General features: G+C 43.5%; 1 protein-coding gene across 2 annotated transcripts in view; it reads left to right on the top strand.

The window, feature by feature from the left end:
- The first annotated feature begins 393 nt into the window (after positions 1-393).
- CPZ (carboxypeptidase Z) overlaps positions 394-19,088 on the top strand; it is a 34,808-nt gene continuing 16,113 nt past the window's right edge. The window contains exons 1-6 of one of the 2 annotated variants that reach the window (XM_030492910.1): positions 394-679; positions 12,530-12,553; positions 13,370-13,744; positions 15,115-15,327; positions 17,469-17,665; positions 18,734-18,895. In XM_030492910.1, coding sequence (XP_030348770.1) covers positions 592-679; positions 12,530-12,553; positions 13,370-13,744; positions 15,115-15,327; positions 17,469-17,665; positions 18,734-18,895 — 1,059 coding nt within the window. In that variant the 5' untranslated portion in view covers positions 394-591. The remainder of the gene's footprint in view (positions 680-12,529; positions 12,554-13,369; positions 13,745-15,114; positions 15,328-17,468; positions 17,666-18,733; positions 18,896-19,088) is intronic. The other variant, XM_030492911.1, reaches the window with a different exon arrangement.

The following is a 19,088-nucleotide window of genomic DNA, read 5'->3' as shown; positions in this document are numbered from 1 at the left end:
ATTCTGGCTGTGCTGGAGAGGATGCAGCTTAAAGTTCCTTTGTTTTTGGGTCTTAAACTTGCAGTTAAGTGGGTTATGAAATACCATTCTTTGGGAGGAAAGTTGCTTTCGATTGTTTGCTTTCCTTGTCTCTTTTCCTCTTTTCCCCCTGCTCTTTCCTGACAGTTGCTCTTAGCACTGTCTCTAAGCGAGGCATTGTTTAACGAAGCTCCCATGTCCCTTAGGAAAACTGCTGCATGAAGACCAGAGGCATCAGACCCGCGGGGGAGGAGCAGGCGCATCCTTGCGGGACCTCCCTTAGCTCAAAACTGTTTATGAAACTGTAAACCAGGCTGCAAAAGAGGGAAGGTCGGGAGGCAGAGGGGAGGGGGAGCTCATTCCTCCTCCCTCTCTGCCTCAAAGCTGTTTGCTTTCCAAGCTCAAACGCTATTTGAAATCTGACGCCTGGACTGCTTATACTGTGGGCATGCCCTTGCAGTGCACTGATTTCCTCTGCAGCTTGCACAGCCAGAGCTGAGGCTCCCAGCGAGGAGCCGCTCCATCAGGCAGCGAGTGCCACATCACTGTGCTGCCTGCACAAGCGGCTCCAGCATGGTCCTGAGGCTCCTGCTCCTCCTCAGCGGGCTGCTTAGGGCCACCAAGCCAGCACCCCGCTGTGAAACCGGCCAGGAGACCCTAGGTAAGGCTAACCACCCCAAAAGTCCTCCTTCTTCTCTCCTTCCTTCTCCTGGAGGTGAGTGGAGTAAAGGGCTCCAGCTTTGAGATGAGGGAGGTGTGAGTTGTCACTCTCCTGCAGAGAAAAGGGGATCAGCTATTTGGAAATCTTCAGAATCCCAGTAACGAAACTAGGATTGTGCTTGGGAAGTGTTGGTGGGAAGATAGGAGGTGGCATGGCCTTGCAACAGAAAAGCAAGTCTGTGATGTAAGGGAAGGTAATGCTTCCCCATAGCTATCTCTTAAGGCCATGTGTAGATGTGTCTTTCTGTCAGTTTATGGAGTTCCCAGATGCTAGGATCCCCCTTGCTCTTTTTGAGAATGCAGAGGATTCGCCCCATCTCTGGCCTTGCCTTCTAGGAATGTGGTAGTCAGATTGCAAGAAGATGAACTTCTGACCTTCTGTATGCTTGTCTGCTGAAGAAAAAATCTTCTCCCTACATTTAGCTTTAGGTCACTTTTTTCAAGTCCAAAGTGTGAGAAGATTTATTAGGATCTGACAGCAGTAGGGTGTGTTTTAGTTTGCTATAAGCAATATGGAATTTGTATGAGTTGATTGGCTGGAAAAGCAGATTTACCCATTAGAATAAAGGTTAGATAGGAACACGCTGCCAAATGAATTGAAAACTTTTTGGTTTAGTAACCAGTTGTCTAATAAAAAAATATTAACCATATATTTTAAAAATACATGGTATTTTTTATCAAGTGGATGGGCTTAATTCAAATCTCATTTATATTGGGATAGTGAAGAGGTGAATTCCAGTGTAGTAACAAGGTCTATTCCAAGAAAACTATTTTCAGAGGGTTCAAACTCAAAATGATTCAGAAAAGCTCTATTTTATGGGAATACAGGAAGAATACTGAAACTGACCTTAATGTTACCCCAAGGAAATTCAGCTCTATTTCAGCGCTTAAATGTAAGCTGTAGACTGTGCTGTCATTGAACTGCTACACAGGGCAGTCCATGTGCCTTGTGCTGCATATAATTTGAGAGTGCTGTTCCCATGAACATCAAAGTGAGGTCTACCGCAGCCTAAAAGGATTTTATTTTTGGATAAAGCTGCACAAAGGGAAGTGTTGTAGACTATTTACAGCCAATTACAGGCTGTGGTTTGCAGCATGCCCTTTCTCTGTGAGGTATGATTCTGCTCCAATTCCAGCCGATCAAAGTTTTACCATGGGGTATTAACCCTAGCAACCACAAATGTATGGATCATTGAGTGGTAACTGCTGTGGCAGAATGTTTTGTGTGTATCTGGAACTGTGCTGTCTTTGGGGGAGAGCTTGAGGAAAGGCAGGCGATGGAAACACACCTTGCATGTGGTGGGACTGGACTGCTGAATATGGCCCTAGAGGGATGGCTAATGGTAGGAAAAGTGAGCTGTCAACATCACTACACAGTGTGCAGTGTGAGGAAGGGACACACTTTACACTTGGAGAGATGTTGGACCAGGGGATTAAGTAGCAGCTTGGACATGGGAGACCTGCCAGATTTCTTAAGGGTCTTCTTTTTCTAAAGGGGTGATAAGGTCATGTCAGTCCATGTGGGAAGAAAAGGAACTGTGATGCTGTACATCTTCACAAATAGACCTTGCAGAGGTCTCCTCTCAGCATCCAGGGCAGTAGGTTATGTCTTCAGCTGTAGCAGTAGGAGTTTCTCCCCTGTTTTGGGATCCCCTGTGCAGAGCTCAGTGAGCAGACCTGTGGTGCTCTGCAGGAGACCAGCCTGGAGCTGCTCATACCTGAGAGAAGGGCAGCAGGATCCAGAGCCACTGCCTGACTCCTAGCAGAGCTGGAGCTGGTTTCTGCAGGCTGCCTGGACTTCTCAGTGATATTCACTCTGCTGTGATTCATTTTGCTTTTTTCAATAAGAAACTAAAATGAAACACGGTTTACAATACCAGGATCTTCACAAAATTCTTTGTGCTCTTCTGTTTAGAAAAATAAGGAAATGATTACTGTCCTCCAGGTCCACAATATGGCACAGGCATCACATGCTGTGGGGAGCTTTTTGAGCAGCAGTTGAGCACCATGCCACTGAGAGAGGGCAGATCCTTTCTCCCCAGCTATGTCCTGTATCCCTGGGGAGCCAGTAAGCCACTGCCTCCCCCAGTGATAGGATGCTACATTGCCCCATTGTGAGGCAGCACTTCCAGACCTTGATGAGTTTTACTGGCCTCTCAGCCTCTAGTTTGAGTGAGAAAAGTACAGCTTAACATTTTTTTCCTGAAAGGTGGGCAGCCTTTGGTGGAGGGAGCTAATAGCACAGGTTCTCGTTCTGTCTGAGCTGTGCTGGTCTCTGTTGCTGACTGATGCATTCCAGCGTCAACGAGTTAAATGCAACACTGACAACAAACATAAAACCAAAGTAGAAGCAGGATGAAGTCTCATGCCTCAGAATGCTAAGAGCGGGTGACTCCCTTGCAGCTGGGGTCAGCTCTAGCACTGAGATGCTACTGGAGGTCAGGCTGAGGCTGCAATACAACAGCGATAAAACCTCTCCTGACCACTCGCGAGCAGAGAGCGCTTTCCCGGGGACCGCTGGTGCAGGGGTGGGCTGTGCTCGGGCGGGTGTGCGAACCCCCGGCCCTCGCAGGGCGAGCGGGGAGGTGACACCGGCACAAGCTGCTCCCGAAGGGCCCTGACGCGGCGCGGCCACCGTCTGTGGTGCCACCGTGTGGCTCGAGCAGGCGGCGGGGGGGGGGGGGACACAGGAGCTGGGCCGGCCCTGAGCGATAAGGGGATGCCTCAGCCTCTTGGTCTCCCTGTGAGAGCAGCTGAAAGGTGTTTCGGGTACGTGGCCGGTCGGATGTCTCTTGTGAGGAGCTAAGGAGCTGAGGCTATGAAGGTGGGAGGTAGCCAAGGCTGACTTTGCTTGTCACCTGTGGGTCTCCTCCTTGCACAAGCATCTTGGTGTTTCCCATCACCCTGGCTTTTTCTGCTCCTGAGCCAGGCATTGCCTATCCTGATGGTCTATGAGTTTAACTGCTGGAGATGGGAGGCAGTGGGTTGGTGTTATTTTTCCCAAGTAAGAAGTGATAGGATATGAGGAAACGGCCTCAAGCTGCACCGGGGGAGGTTTAGATTGGATATTAGGAAAAATTCTTCATTGAGAGGGTGATCAGGCATTGGAACAGGCTGTCCAGGGCAGTGGTGGAATCACTGTCGTGGTTTAAGCCCAGCAGGTAACCTATAGCTGAATCCAGGACAGTCACCAACCCTGGAAGTGTTCAAAAAATGTAGATGAGGCCATTAATGACACGGTTTAGTTGTGGACTTGGCAGTCCTGGGATAAATGTTGGACTTGATGATCTTAAAGATCTTTTCCAACCTAGTTGATTCTGTGAATCTATGATAAGGAAGAGAACCAGGGAAGGAAAAACCACCAGGGTGGGAAGTAGGGGATGGGTGCTGTGTTTCTTCTGGATTGCCATAATGACACAAAAACAATGCCAGAAAAAATGCCCAGATTTTGTGGCACTCTCTAAGCTGTGACACTAAGACTGATTGTCTTCTGGAAATTCAGACTGACATAAAAATTGGCTTCACTTACAGATAATGAAGCCTTTCCCCTAGAGATGCTATACCTTTTCCCTCCTCTTCTCTGCCATTCCCATCTCCATAGTATTCCATGGGTTTTGCCAAGTGAAACATTTCCTTTCATAAGCTTCATACTGGCCCAACTTCATGGGACCTGAGCATGTTAGTTCACCTGCTGCGGACATTTCTAATGCTTGTTTCCTGGTGGAAGCCATGGCTGTGTGCACACACACAGGCAGAGCCTCTCCAGCTATTACTGCTCTCATGCGTGTGACTGCACTGCGTGCCTGGGCAGCAGGCTGGGTCTGCTCCTCGGCCCCAGGACCAGCACTGCCAGCTGGGTTCCTCATCCTTCTATGGCCAGCATGGGTAGGCATAGACATCAAGTGTGGCCACAGTGCTGTGCCACCACGTGTGGGGAAAGCCCAAGCTGTAGGAATTTCTTCTGCTGCACCCAAGATGGGTTTTTCCCAGTCTCTTCAAAACAAAAAAATGCAGAACTAGCATCTACATCATCACAAGATGAGAAATTCCAGCTCTTGTAAATCCAGCTGTCATCACTGAGTCATGTGAGCTGCTCTGGATTCCCGCCACTGACTCTAGTATTTCTACACAACTATTATTTTAGCAATGATTTTCAGCTGCATTTAACATGGGAAATGAGATCAGAAACAGCCACTTATGTGGGGAAGTTTATATTGAAAATACAATACACAGGTACATCCTTTTACTGGTGAAATAGTTTATGCATGATTTTAATCTGAAGACAAAGTTTTCTTCAGAATACTTATTCAGACATTTTTAAGGTGTAAATACATAGAAGTCGAAACTTGAGCAAAAACCCTAATGGGCAGCTAGGCTTTTAGCAAGACCTAGTAACACTAGTAGTTGTTCCCCTTTAACATTTGTAGACGCTGCCTTTCCCTTCACACAGTCAAGTAGTGATTGTTTGGGGGTGTTGGCTGGCTGATGACTACTGTGGTGCCCTTTGGGCTGCCCAGGCCACATGAAAGCCATCCCCTTCTCAAGCCTGGGCCGAATGTTGGATAAATGTCACAAATGCCATTGTTTGCAAGGGTCTAATCATAGAGGTAGCATAAAGAAGTCACCTTGTCATGAACATGGTGTTTGAAGCTGGTGGACCATGTCCTGGTCTCTTTGCTGGGCTTTTATGACCCAGGGCTTTCATGACTGTTGAATCTTGTTTGGACAGAGTCACACCCTCCCAGTTGGATGCAACTGTCACAGGTCAATGGAGTTCAAGGACTTGGGGTTGCTCAACCTATTTCAGAAATAAAACTGGAATTTCAATCCCTTTGTTTGTCCTGTTGTAACTCCATTGATTCACTTGGCACCCCAGTTTTACAGGTTTATAACAAGACACCCTTATCTAGGAGACAATACAAGACTAAGGCACGGATTTAAGTCAAGGGTGTTGAATTAACTGTCAATCTTTCGTAACAAGAAAATACCACATTTGGCTAAAACTCAACTAGCTGCAGAAGAACCAGATGCAATGTTAACTACAATAGTTTAGAGAACTATTCCTCTAAACTAATGAACTGACAGTTACGCTAGGGGGCTGCATAAACTGTGTTTAAAAATGATGGAATGATGTTTTAACAAATGTTTTATAAGGCTTGTAGCATGAAAGATAAAAGCCACAATTTTTCAGATGTGATCCCCTGTCCCATAGCATTCAACATTACTCAAAGTTAAGCTTTTGACTGTGTGGTAAGTTGCTGACCAAAGCACAATACTAAGAGAGTACAGCGCCCTTAGGCAGCAGGAACTGAGCTGTACAGAGTATACGGTCACAAAGTAAAGCTATGGAGGCATCACAGCTCCAGACTACCAGCCTAATTAGCGTTTTCACCCTTCTCCAGTCACCCTGATAAAAACTTGATTCTTTAGATGGCAGTTGTAGAGATCTCCTGACCTATTCCACGTTCTCCCCCTGGCTGTTCTTTTAACGCCAGCATCCCCCAGATCTGAGCTGCTTTCTCCTTCCTTCACTGACCTGACACTGAGAGATGGTGTCTCCATTGTCAGTTTATCTATATGTCTCCAGGTTATCTTGGTGCACACCAAATGCACGTTCAGCAGCAGCCACATGTGCAGCCCAGCAAGTCTTCAGCCAGCTTGGCAACTGCTAGTCCATTTTGTTGTCATGATAGCATTTTGTTTGCCCAATCAGTAACTTTTCACTCACAACTTGGAAAATATCTCAGCTGAGACCAAAAAGAGGCATTCAGTGGTTTTTGTTTGGGGAGTTATGTCTCTATTCAGGATTTTCAGCTGGCAGGACTCCCTGGAGCAGCACCTACTGGCCAGAGACACAGATGTGGTGATGCCAGGGATCTTGTCACTAGAGGCACCAACACATACGGTGTGGACAAACAGGCAGACAGAAACAGTCTGCATCAGTTCTTTCAGGCTCCTACAACTACAGCTTTGTTTGAGTTGCATTTGGACAATTAGAAACAATGGAGAACTACTGGCCACCACTGAGGAAGGCTTTGAGCCATTGCTGAGTGACAGGTCTTGGTGTGCATCTGCAGGGATTTTGGCCTGTGGTTGCATGAACTCCCATCACCCATGGGAAAGCTGCAGCATCTTCTCACACGCCTGTGAGGGAAACGGTCCTGGGAGAACCAATCACAGTGTCATTGCTGTGGGAACACATTCAGTAATTCAATAAAAATGGGTGTTTAACTGAATGCCAGGCAAAAGGAAAGTTAGAAAGAAGGATAATTAATAGCAAACACTGTTTTGTGTCTTCCTGCTGTAATCTTGCACTGCAAAGTGAAGGCAGATTAGGCATTAATCTCTTTCAGGTGCTTTCAGGCTTCTTCATGTGAGGGAGCAGGGCTAAAGCAGGGCTGGTTTCGCTTCCTGCACGTCAGGCCCCTGCATACTGCTTCTGCCCCTTTGCAACCACATCACTCCCCTGGGACAGATACAGCAATTGCTGGAGTGGACGATTAGTAACCGGAATTCAGTCTTCTACTCACAAAAGTTTTGATGTATTCAGAAAAAGAAGTAACCACATGATCTGCTTTTTGCAATCATTCCTCTTCTCCTCCAGTTTTCCTGGAATTCCTCTCTGTGGCTTGGAATCTTCTCCACTTCTGCCCCTGCATGTATGTAGATACGTAGCTGCTGTCTCTCCTGGGTTTTCTGCTTGACCTTTTTCCCCCTAGCCAAGCTCCTCAGCTGTCTTATTCCCCTGCCACCAGTCCCATTACTTCTTCACTCCTGCACCTTTCTCCTGATGATTCTGATCTAGTATAGTGTTCTGTAATGGATCTGCTCTTGTCCTCGTGCTGTTGCTGGGAGCTGGCTCTGGAGGCAGGCTGTGCTTTGCCATGTGCAATGTTGTGCAAAACGGTACAGCCCGGCAGTGTTTGCGTATTACTGCCAATATTAAGTTTTGTCCTTTTAGTGCTACGAGGCAGATTGTCTTTGCAAAGACTGGCTCAATGAGCCATGTAGAACCACAAGAAGAGTAATACTAATATGATCAAACCCCAAAATGCTTAGTTTGGAGAAGCAGAAGGTTTGGCTATAAACAGTGTAAAATTAATACATATGTCTTTCAGTTTAAAACAGGATTGTAAAAAAACCAGAAAGCTGGTAGGGGGTGTGCTGGTCTATGCAAGATAAATTATCTAATCTTTTTTGATCTGTCAGTCATAACAATGCAATTGTGTAGCCTCACTGAATGATATATATATTTGAGTTTAAGACTGGCCCTTGGGCTTATTGCATATCCTCAAGCACACAAGTCTCCTGTTGGCTTTGCTTTTGAAAAGGCAAGTGGCCAAGCCATGGCACTAGAAGTAGTTGTTCAGCTCTATTGTCTGGGTTAGGGTTAATCACAGCAGCTTGCTTCTTTCAGTGCTGAATCATCAAGGGGAAAAAATGTAAGCTTGGCAGTAAAATATGTATGTGCTGCACTGTAGATTTTCAAGCTTGCCTTTGCAAATTAAAACCAGAAAAACATATTAAAGGAAGGGCTCAGAAAGCTTGAAATGGCTTTTCTCCCCTTCAATAAGGTATTTTATCCATAATCTTAAATAGAAGCTGTGCTACTGAAAGCACTTTTGTAGCCCTGGTGGAATAGACAGAGTACAAAAATAAATATAAAAAATGGAAAAGGCTGTTCTGGGTCAGGAAGAAAAAGGTCTCTGTGTACCAACCTGTCTTCGATGGGACTGTGAGAGGAGGCGGCACTGTCTTCCTCTGAGCACAAGGAAGCCTCTGCTCAAAAAAGGAGATCTAGGCTCTTTCAAACACAGAAGCAGCAGCAACTGAAGCCCACCAAGCTAATCTGGAGACCTGAGAAACTCTTTGTATATCATTTAAAAGAGAAAGGGAGTGGCTGACCTCTTCTGGTATTGCCGAACCTCTTACAAAGTGAGTTTTAATGGGTAGGGATAGGGATTTGCTGGTTCTTTCTGTGTGCAGAGACACGGAGCCGTGGTTGCAGGGCTGCAGGAACAGAGCATGCAGCTGTGGCTCTGGAGCTGGCTTCGGAGGGTTTCCTGCTGCCTGCTCTCCAGGCAGGCAGGCTCTGGCCCAGCTACGTGCATCCACACTTATTTATATAAGTGCACATACTGGAGAATTATCTTTGGCTCTTGCAGAGCCGCACCCTCCAAAACATATGCAACCATTGGCAATAGGAAACAGGAGAAGTCGAAGCACCACATCAGCACACAACATTTAAGACTCACTGTAAAGCAAGGTCTGGAAAAAGCAGACCTTTTCTCTCTTGCTTTTAAGTATTTTATCTCCTGATTATCTAAGCATTTTCAATCATGGGTGTTCACAGAGAGAGCTGTGGCTGGCAAATGGGTCATATGGCAGCTTGTACTGTGGTGGGGAGAAGTGTTACAGTTTGGGCGGAACCGGCCTCTGAAAGCTGAAGAAGCTGCATAAAAGTCTCTAGCAGAGAAATACACAGAGAAAACAGCACTGTATGCTACAAAAAATGTGAGGTTTAGATCTAAGCCTAAACTTAGATCCAGGTTTAGGACTCAGGAAGAAGGACTCAGTTTTGCTGCTAGTCAAATGCAGTCTTAGCAAGCTCTGAGTTTGTGAGGGACATCCTGGGCCAAAAGTAGTGGAAAAGCTTTATCTTGTGCTGAAGAACCACCCCTGCTTGTCATATACTGAGATGAACAACTTTAGTTGCCATGGGAAAGGTTTATCTGGATTTGGGTTCCTCATCTAAAAAATAAATCTATCCTCTTCAGTCAGCATTTTTGTTAATAATAGCCATGTTGCTTAAGAGATTGCCTCTCCCCCTAAGTGTGATAAAAATAACAAAGTGTAGAAACCCAGGTAGCAGACAGTCTGAAACTAGAGCTGTCTTTACCTCTGCTGTACTAACGTCTACTCCTGCTCACAAAATGATCCAGTCCTCCTGTGAACCCAGCTACAGCGTCTGACTTAGAGAAATATTGCATGTCTCTTCCAATAGCTATCCATTGCTTCCCGACACCTCTCCTGGCCAGCTGAGTAGAAAGAGGCGTCTGCTAAACAGAGTAAGGCTGCTAACGCTTCTCAGGAAGCCAGAGCAGGGGGAAGCAGCAGCACCATGCCCAGACCCTGCCTGCTGCATTTTCTCTTTGGTTTCCTCTGCTTGTTCCAGTGTGTTGTCAGAATACCTTTTTTTGCTCCTGCTGAATAAGCAGGATACTGAGACACCATTGAAAGCAGGTTTGTGCCACGTATCAGACTGACTGATGGCTATAGCACTCCTGCACAGTAGTGGCAATCTGGGAGATGGTGTGTGCCTCGTTTTTGTGGTTTGACCAGTGTATGCTGGAGAGACAAACAAAAAGGACATTTGTAGCTTGGTCATGGAGCCAGCAGAGGGGAAATGCCTCTTACCTTTGAGGAAACCTGAGCAGTTGTGGAAAGACCATTCATATTCCCCACATGAACCCACGAAAAACCGTGCTTGGCACACATGAGCCTCTAGTCTAAAATAGTAGCTATAATACAGTCATATTCTGCTGAGGAGAAAAGAAGTGTCAAGTACTTCTTAAGCCACCCTTCAAGGCAAGGAAGGGGATTCATTGCTGACAACCCTGCTGATAACCAGAGACAGTGTCACTCATCTCATTGGGACGTGGCTGAACTCAAGGCAGTCCCATCCACACCAAGTTTTCCCCTCTGATAGAACATTTGGCTGGCTCCAGACTTGTGTCCAAGGCCTCACAAGCTGTTGCGGGTGTAATGGTGTTAGGATAGAAGACTACCCAGATTCTGAAAGGTAGTGGCGTCTAATTTTATCAGCAGGATTAATTGCTGGAGCTTTTGCTAACAAGAGACCACTCCTTCCTCTTTCCCAGCTAGCATTATACAAAAGGCTATTCCTTGATTGTCCCCATATGTAAAACTACGTGCAGTATCCAGATGAAGCTTTTTTAGAAATGCCTTGACCTTAATAACTAACTCACTAAGGGGATTGTGCCTAACTAAAGGAAACACTGAAATCTATAACAGAAGACTCTGTTGATGAACCAGGTATTGTTTATTGCTGTTAACATAATGTACCAAGTCAGGAAAGAAGTTTGCATGGATATAATTTTTTCCAGCTTGCTGCTTACCAGAACTTGCTGGTGTTGGAGATGGGCTGTTTCTGCTAGTTCCGACCCTTCATTTATTTTATGAGGTAATGTGGATCAGTGACAATTCATAATATAGAACCAGACTAATTTCCAATTAAATGTCTCCCTCCAAGATAAAATTCCAGGGTTAATTTTGTGCTCATTACAATGATTTTATTTTGGCTAAAGAATGATCAACTCATTAGCAACACATATGCAGATGATTACATTTAAACAAACATGCCAGGAATAGAAGTTCAAACTTAGTAGAAAAGAAAATATAATGAATTTGGTCTTACGAGGACAAATGCTCAATTCACTGAGCAAGAAGCTACATGCCTGTCCCCCAGTGAGAGCTACAAGAAATAGCAACATAGCTAGATCCCCAGTATATCACAAGGAAAGCAGACCTGTTGGTGTTTAAAAAGCTTGTGCATAGTGCTTACCTCCTGTGAGGCAATGGTGAAAACAGCTCTGATACCTTGGTAGCAATCATTTCCTTTAGTTGCAAGTGACAGAAAAGGGCAATAGAGAATTGTTGGCCAGATGAGCAAAAGAGGCCTCTCCATGGCCATCAATCCATGTTCCTTCCAAATCAGAGAGCTTCATTTATCTGACCTAGCAAATAGAAAGCTAAGGAAGGGGATCTGGTTGCTCTCTGCAATCGCACAATGAAGGCATGCACCAGAGAGCGCAGAGAGCTATTTAAGCTAAAGGACAATGCTGGCACAACAACAGATGGTTATAAACTGGCCACAAATACTTTTAGGCAGGAAATTAAAAGGCAATTTCTAGCCATTAGAGGATTCAGCTTTTGGAAAAGCTTTCCCGTGAGAGCAGTTGGGCAGGAAAATAATTAGTTTTAAGATGTTATTAAAAGGATTATAAAATGCAGTTGCTAGAGATAGGATGAAGTGGGATGGGGAAGAAATGCATCCCCTTGTATCCACCAAATGCTTAATTGCTTTACGAGAAAGGTATGCACAATGTTATGTGGGACAAATAGATTTGTGAGGGGAAGATCCATAAGGCATCTTGGTATGTATAGAAGGACTCATATGGACTGCTAGATTAAACCAGATTACAAAAGACCTACACTTTCACTACTGACATTTCCTAGGCACCCAATTTACAGTTTTTAAGCACGCCTAAAAATATTATCAAGTTGTCAGGGCTGGGCAGCTCAATGTCTTTTTCAAATATAGCCCTCACTTCTTACATAACCACACTTCTGTCCTGGGGCTTGGCTACCGGTGAGACCCCTAAGTCTGGGCCAACTGCCAGAGAGACCAGCATATGTTTCAGTGCATGAGGCAACTGGGAGATCAGTGGCCTCAGGGGGCAGCTACTGGGTAAACTAGGGTCCCAGTGTGTCTAGGCTGAACTACGGGAGGGATCCACCTGTACTTCTTTTCCATCAATGGTCTTTCATCCTGACTAACTGATGTACTTGCCTGCACTGTGTTTTCTCTTTGTGTATCTATGTAATATGTCCCTATTGGGAATACGATTGTCCCTGATATGGCTGGACCTCAGGGTATAGAGCTACAGCAAACCCTGTGGGGCTACCAGATTGGACAATTCCTAACATAGGGAAGTACAACAGAAACCTGACCCATAATGCTTTTTTTTTTTCCCCTCTTTATTTGCAGGTCAATGCCAAACTGTACAGAAAGGTATGATGTGTCTTTGCCTGCTGTCCTTGGAGAATCTCGAAACCTGAAGTATCTCTTAATTATTTCTGACAAGTTTTCTAATGTTGGTGCTATAGTAAGTCTTGTTCCTAGAGAGATGACCTCTTTCACACAAGGCAGGATTTTGCTGCTGTGACAATGGCATTTGTTACCAGTCAGAGACATTAGCAAGAGAAGGAGGCTCAAATGTAGACCCATTGCTGTAATAGCCAGTCATTTTATGAAGAAATATCTCTCCATTACTCCCTTTCTACTTCTGAGTGGGTTGAAGGTATTACCACCATTCATCCTTCCTAAGACCTCTTAGCCTGATTTCTTACAATGTATTAGGTTTGTGAGAATATACATGTAAGCACATTTATGGTTCTGCTTGCTTGTGAGTTGAGTCTCGGAATTGAGTCTCATGTGGCCTAGTACTCCAGTGTTTTCTGGCCAGGTATTTGTCCTTTCATTGCTGTTCAGGTATTGAATTAACAATACAAATCTTATTTTGGAAACAATCTTTATCAATCAGATAACCTTTAATGCCCCATTAAATTGTCAGATACCATTTGAATTCTGAATGAAATCTACTTGCATCAAACTGTTCACAATCAATCTCCACATCAAGCATACTTTCCATCATCGTTCTATAAGTGGTTTTAGACATCAAATTCATTTGAGAGTATTGCAAACTCCCTCCAGTCTATTTGCGAACAAAAATAATAAGTTCATTGCAATGTTATTTGTTATGCTGTCTTTGAACTGTGCAGAGTATCCGCAAGGTGAATTATTTTTCTTATGTTCATCTTTTCATAGCAAAATGTGTGGACATTGCCTTAAGTTCTTGTACTGATGTTACATATGCTCAAATGATGTATCCTAATTTTCTGGATCAGAAGTCTCGAGAAGTGATTGAGTACAGCTCTGAGTACATCCTCATCAGCGTGTTGCAAAACTTGCTCCAGGGAGAATGCAATCCGGACCTGAGGCTTCTGGGCTGCTCGGTGCTGGCTCCACAGTGCGAAAAGGACAAAGTAATAAAGCCTTGCAGGCATGTCTGTGAAAATCTGAAGAAGAATTGCCTCCATGCCTTTGATGCAATAGACATGGCTTGGCCATACTTCTTAGACTGTGACCGTTTCTTTGCTGGAGAAGAAGAGGGTTGTTTTGACCCATTGGCAAAGCTGCGAGGTAAGGAAGGAAGATCTGCTGATGCATCTTACTCATCTAGATGGGAAGGGTCTCATCTCGCTCAGCTTGACGTGCCTATGTGTCCTGGTTTTGGCTGGGATAGAGTTAATTTTCTTCCTAGTAGCTGGTACAGTGCTACGTTTTGGCTTCAGTCTGAGAACAATGCTGATAACACACCAATGTTTTAGTTGTTGCTGAGTAGCATTTAACCTGATCAAGGACTTTGATCAGGGTAAATCTCATCAGTCTCTCATGCTCCGCCAGTGAGGAGGAGCACAAGAAGCCAGGAGGGAACAGAGACAGGACACTTGACCCAAACTAGCCAAAGGGGTATGCCATACCACAGCACGTCATGCCCAGTATTTAAAGTGGGGTGAATTGGCTGGGAGGGGCTGATTACCGATCAGGCATGAGCTGGGTATCGGTCAGTAGGTGATGAGCAATTGTATTGTGCATCACTGTTGTTCATTGGGTTTTATTCCCTTTTCTCTTTTTATTGTCTCCCTTATCATTACAATTATTATTACTATTAGTAGTATGTTTTACTTTATTTCAAATATTAAACTGTTCATTTCTCAGCCCATGGGTTTTATCTTTTTCTGATTCTCCTCTCCATCCCACTGGGGAGTTGGGGGTGGTGAGCAAGCAGCTGTGTGGTACTTATTTGCTGGCTGGGGTTAAACCATAACACTATGGCACAAAACTTTTCCACTTGTCATCTCAGCTGTAAGGTGTGATTCATTTTGTTCCACATATTTTAAACACTAAATTACACTGTGCTCAAGAAGCATCTGTTTCTGCCCCTCATACAAAAAGAGCATCAAGACAGGCAGCTCAGAGTTAGATGTTTGGACTGCCAATGTGCATTTAAATAAGCCCTGCTCTGTGTGATAGCTGTCTGTATATTTGAAATATGTTATTTAAAAACTGAAACTTTAATGCGCTCATAAATACATGACTACTTGACAAGCTCATTAAAATAATCTCATTAATGATTGTCACATATTTTTGTTTGGATGAAGATCCAGATAACTGAAGACAGCTGAATCTCATAAAAAATTAATTAGATCCACTAGATTTAAAGGGAAAAATCTGTATATTTTGTTACTAAAATGCATGCTGAAGTCCAAATTATAACTGGAGGTTGCACAAATTATTTGTCAATGTGCATATGCATTAGTGTGATTTTGCAAACAAAGTATGCCACAATAAACAGTGTGGGATGTGCTACATGGATTGAAGGTTTTGATTGTGGCTGGGTTTTTTATAATTCTACTACTGAAATAGGTGTTTTGCAGAAAAGTGCAGACATTCATACAGTCCTCTGAGCATCGTGATTTTAACCACTGTGCTACAATTCTTCTTTGCAGGAGAAGTAGTAGTTGAAGAAGATCTGCCTTCAGACTTGCCAGGAACTTTTATCCAGTTCAAACACCATTCATATTCCCAAATGGTGAGCATGTTGAAGAAGACTGCTTCTAAGTGCTCCCATATTGCAACGACCTACAGCATAGGTCGCAGTTTTGAAGGGAAGGACCTTTTTGTGATTGAGTTTTCAACCAAGCCTGGACACCATGAACTGCGTGAGTTATATCAGTGTTGATCAGGTTGCTTGAGGGGAGTCCAGATTATCTGAATAAAAACAGCTCCTTTTAACGGGGTATCACTTAAACTGTAGAAAGCACTGATTCAAAAATATTTCTCCTCCTTTGTGTTCTTGAATTGCAGTGATAGCTGATGATTTATTGTAGCAATTACAGTCCTGGTGCAATTTCATACCTTTATGACCTCCGTTTATGACTGTGGTTGACATTCCTTGTTTCTAGATGTATGACCGTGCACTTGGTTGCAGTGATATGGCTATTATTTATTTGTGTCCAGCATTCAAAGAAGCTGGAATCGTTTTCTGTTACTGAGCTGTCCTCTGCATCATTTACCACTTCCTCAGTCTCCTTTTATTTATCACTATACCATCAAACCCTACACACTTCCTACAAATAATGCTTCTCTCTAGTCCTTGACATCTGAAAATATGTAAAACTTGTGAGAAGGCCTCAGACACAGAAGGACGCTGATATCAAAAAAGGGCAATGCAGCACACAAAACAGTCCTCCAGAACAGAGATTCAGGTCAGTACAATATGTATCAGTGTAGCAGGTAAACAATACCAGGAATTTATGTTCTCATAGCACTTGAATACCTTTGGGATATGAGTCCTCACAACTTTTCTGCAATGGGGACCAGTGCTGATCTCTATTTTGTATATTCATCACTGAGACAAGAGGCAGATTTTTAAATGTTCTAAATTGTTAAATCCTGATCATTTCTGGGGGGAGTATTAGGTATTATTTTCCAGTTACCAGTTCCCAGCTCAAAAATACTACCCAACTGAATCTGGTGACTGCAATGGCCATTGCAGCATACCAGAAGCCTCAGGTTGCTTCTCATCAGACTACCTTCAGCACCAAAGCAACCTCAGCAGTGTAGCAGAATGGAACCACATCTGACTTAATAATTTATTGAGAGATGATCTTAAGGTCCCTTCCAACCCTAACTATTCTATGATTCTATGATTCTATGATTATCATCTCAGGTCAAGCGACTGTGTCCTCTGTATGCTATGCTGCAGGGGAGGTAGAGAAGACAGTGAAGACTGGTGTTAGCTTTGATTACTCTTGGCCATGCTGCTTTGCATGGTGTAAAGGTATTTTGAGGTGCCTTTAAACTTCACCAGGGTCCCAGCAGACATCTTACACAGAGCAAAGATCTGCATTAACTATTTCCTGGCCTATAATCCTTCCTCTTTTATGTAAAGAAAAGAACTTATAGGTGTCTTTTTAAGCTGATACTCCATTTGTCAGGAAAACACAAAGCCTATGAATCAGACCTTTAAACTAAAACTGTGATATGGCATGATGAAAGATGGTAATTTAACACATTATCTAGCATTTCCTTCTAAATCTATTGCTTCATGCAGCTCAGGACAGCATAAAAGAGGCTGGAAATAGCTTTAGAGCTGGAGATTTTGCCAGCCTGAGCAAGCTGCCATAATAGCTCTGTGTCAGCCCTTGTCCAGTGTCTATTGCTTGAGGCTGGCCAGGATCACAGACGAAGATGAAGGGATAGACAGGAGAAGGTGTCTCCAAAGTGCACCTATTTTACACTTTCCATTAGTCTGTAAAGAAGGATGGAAATTGAGAGAATAGCTGTGGGGAATTGTGAAGTTACATGTTTCTAATAGTCTTATTTCAAGGCTATTTAGCCTAAAAGCCACTTTTTATGCACAACCCAATTTCTTTTCCAAATAGAGGGATAATATATTACACATCTGCAGGTCGTTTCTAGGATCTGTGACAATATAAGGCATCCAAGTTACCCAAGGAAAATGAGAGTGCCAGGGGTGTATTTTGTTCCTTTCTAGCCATGTCCTGGCATTTTTGTTTGCATCATTCTTTGTTCACAATTAATGATGAGTCCAGCAAAAGCTCCGAGCAATGAATGCCTCATACAGTTTGGGATCCTGAAAATATGGACTTATTTATTTCACACTATTTCAATTGTTGTTGAACTGACTGGAACGGGTGTGCTATTTACAGGAATGTATGCATTGAATTAGTGTAAAAAAAAGTTTCTAACTCATCAGTAAGCTATCTGGGTTACTCTGCTTTTAGAAGTCGTCCAGGTATAATCAAATTAAAGTATCTCATTACTTCATATTCCACAGTCAAGCCAGAATTTAAGTACATTGGCAATATGCATGGAAATGAAGTTGTGGGGAAAGAACTGCTAATATACCTCGCACAGTATCTGTGTTCGGAGTATCTTCTTGGAAACCCTCGCATCCAGACCTTGATTAATAATACAAGAATTCATCTCCTACCTTCCCTCAACCCTGATGGGTACGAACTGGCTGCAGAAGAGGTAAAAGACTTTTTATAAGGAAATGTTTAGGGTTTCGTGTTTCTAAAATTCCCCATGAGAAAGGTCAAAGTGGGAGGGGAGCACCACGTATGAGAGAGAGTGTTAATAATCAGCAGCCAGAATCCCAGGCTGATTTGTTGGTAGGTTTCTTTCCAAAGATGATGTGAATAGACCTAAGAACCACGTTTTTCATTTTTGCTGCCTGCATGCAATGATGTGGGAATGACTATTACTTTTTCACACATTTAGCATGCTCTGCTATCAGTTCTAGAACAGAATGCCCACTGACTCACTGTAATCACTGTTAATTATTTTATAAGGAAATGTGGTTTAATGCTGTGGAATAGATGTTCTTTCTCATTTAGAAGAGCTGGTATAATAATAATAGCATGTGAATACTTTCTGTACTGTCACACTTCCATAATGCATGGCAGTTTTCAGAGACTAACTGGTATCTGAAAGAGACCTGCAAAAACAAAAGTTCTATTACATCTTACCTGACATTCTTCTTCTTTTCACCTCACTTTTATCGCCAGCACTATTAACATGAAAAATAGGACCTTTCATTTTCTGCATTGCTCATGTGGTGAGTTCTGTCTATTGTATGAGTCTGGGGTTATTGTATTCTGCTTGATCCTGTCTTGGAGCATCAGCTGTATTTTTCTCCATTGTTTCTCTGCATTGCTCATGTGGTGAGTTCTGTCTGTTGTATGAGTCTGGGGTTATTGCATTCTGCCTGATCCTGTCTTGGAGCATCAGCTGTATTTTCGTTTTTCTCCTCCTCTAACTCACCCTGCATGCTGCTCTGTGATGAGCAAGAAGTTGTTGTGTTCCTCTCATGAGTCACATCACTGGTGAGTGAAATGCTTCCTTCATTTTAGTTACTGCATTAGTGTTCATGGTAATAAAAAAAAGATTAATAACTGTGTTTTTGTAACAGTATAGACATTTTCAGTTTACTTCTTTTAAAATTTCCCCTTGATTAAAATAGCATTTTACACCATTGTCACAAAGTGATATTTTGAGACAGGAAGCTATTCTGAGGTTGGCTTCTATGTTACAAATTAGGGAGCTGGTTACAACGGATGGGTCATCGGCCGACAGACAGCTCAGAACTTGGACCTGAACAGAAACTTCCCTGATTTGACGTCTGAGGCTTACAGAAGAGCTGGGATTCGTGGGGCCCGCCTAGACCACATCCCCATTCCACAGTCCTACTGGTGGGGTAAGGTATGAATTACAGATTTTATGAATCACATATATTAGAGAGCAACTCATGAATTAAGAAGCTGAGATTGGTTGGTTTGGAGTTACTCTCTGGTAATCATATTTTTTAAGTAGGACTAAGCTGGACAGGCTCAGAATTGGCAAGAAAAATCATTAGGCAGGTATCACAAATTTATGGATAATTTGGATTTTGCTA

Source organism: Strigops habroptila, chromosome 7 (assembly GCF_004027225.2).
Source record: "Strigops habroptila isolate Jane chromosome 7, bStrHab1.2.pri, whole genome shotgun sequence".
Lineage (NCBI taxonomy): Eukaryota > Metazoa > Chordata > Aves > Psittaciformes > Psittacidae > Strigops > Strigops habroptila.
Note: the sequence above shows the minus strand (reverse complement) of the source record. Positions and strands in the feature narration are given on the sequence as shown.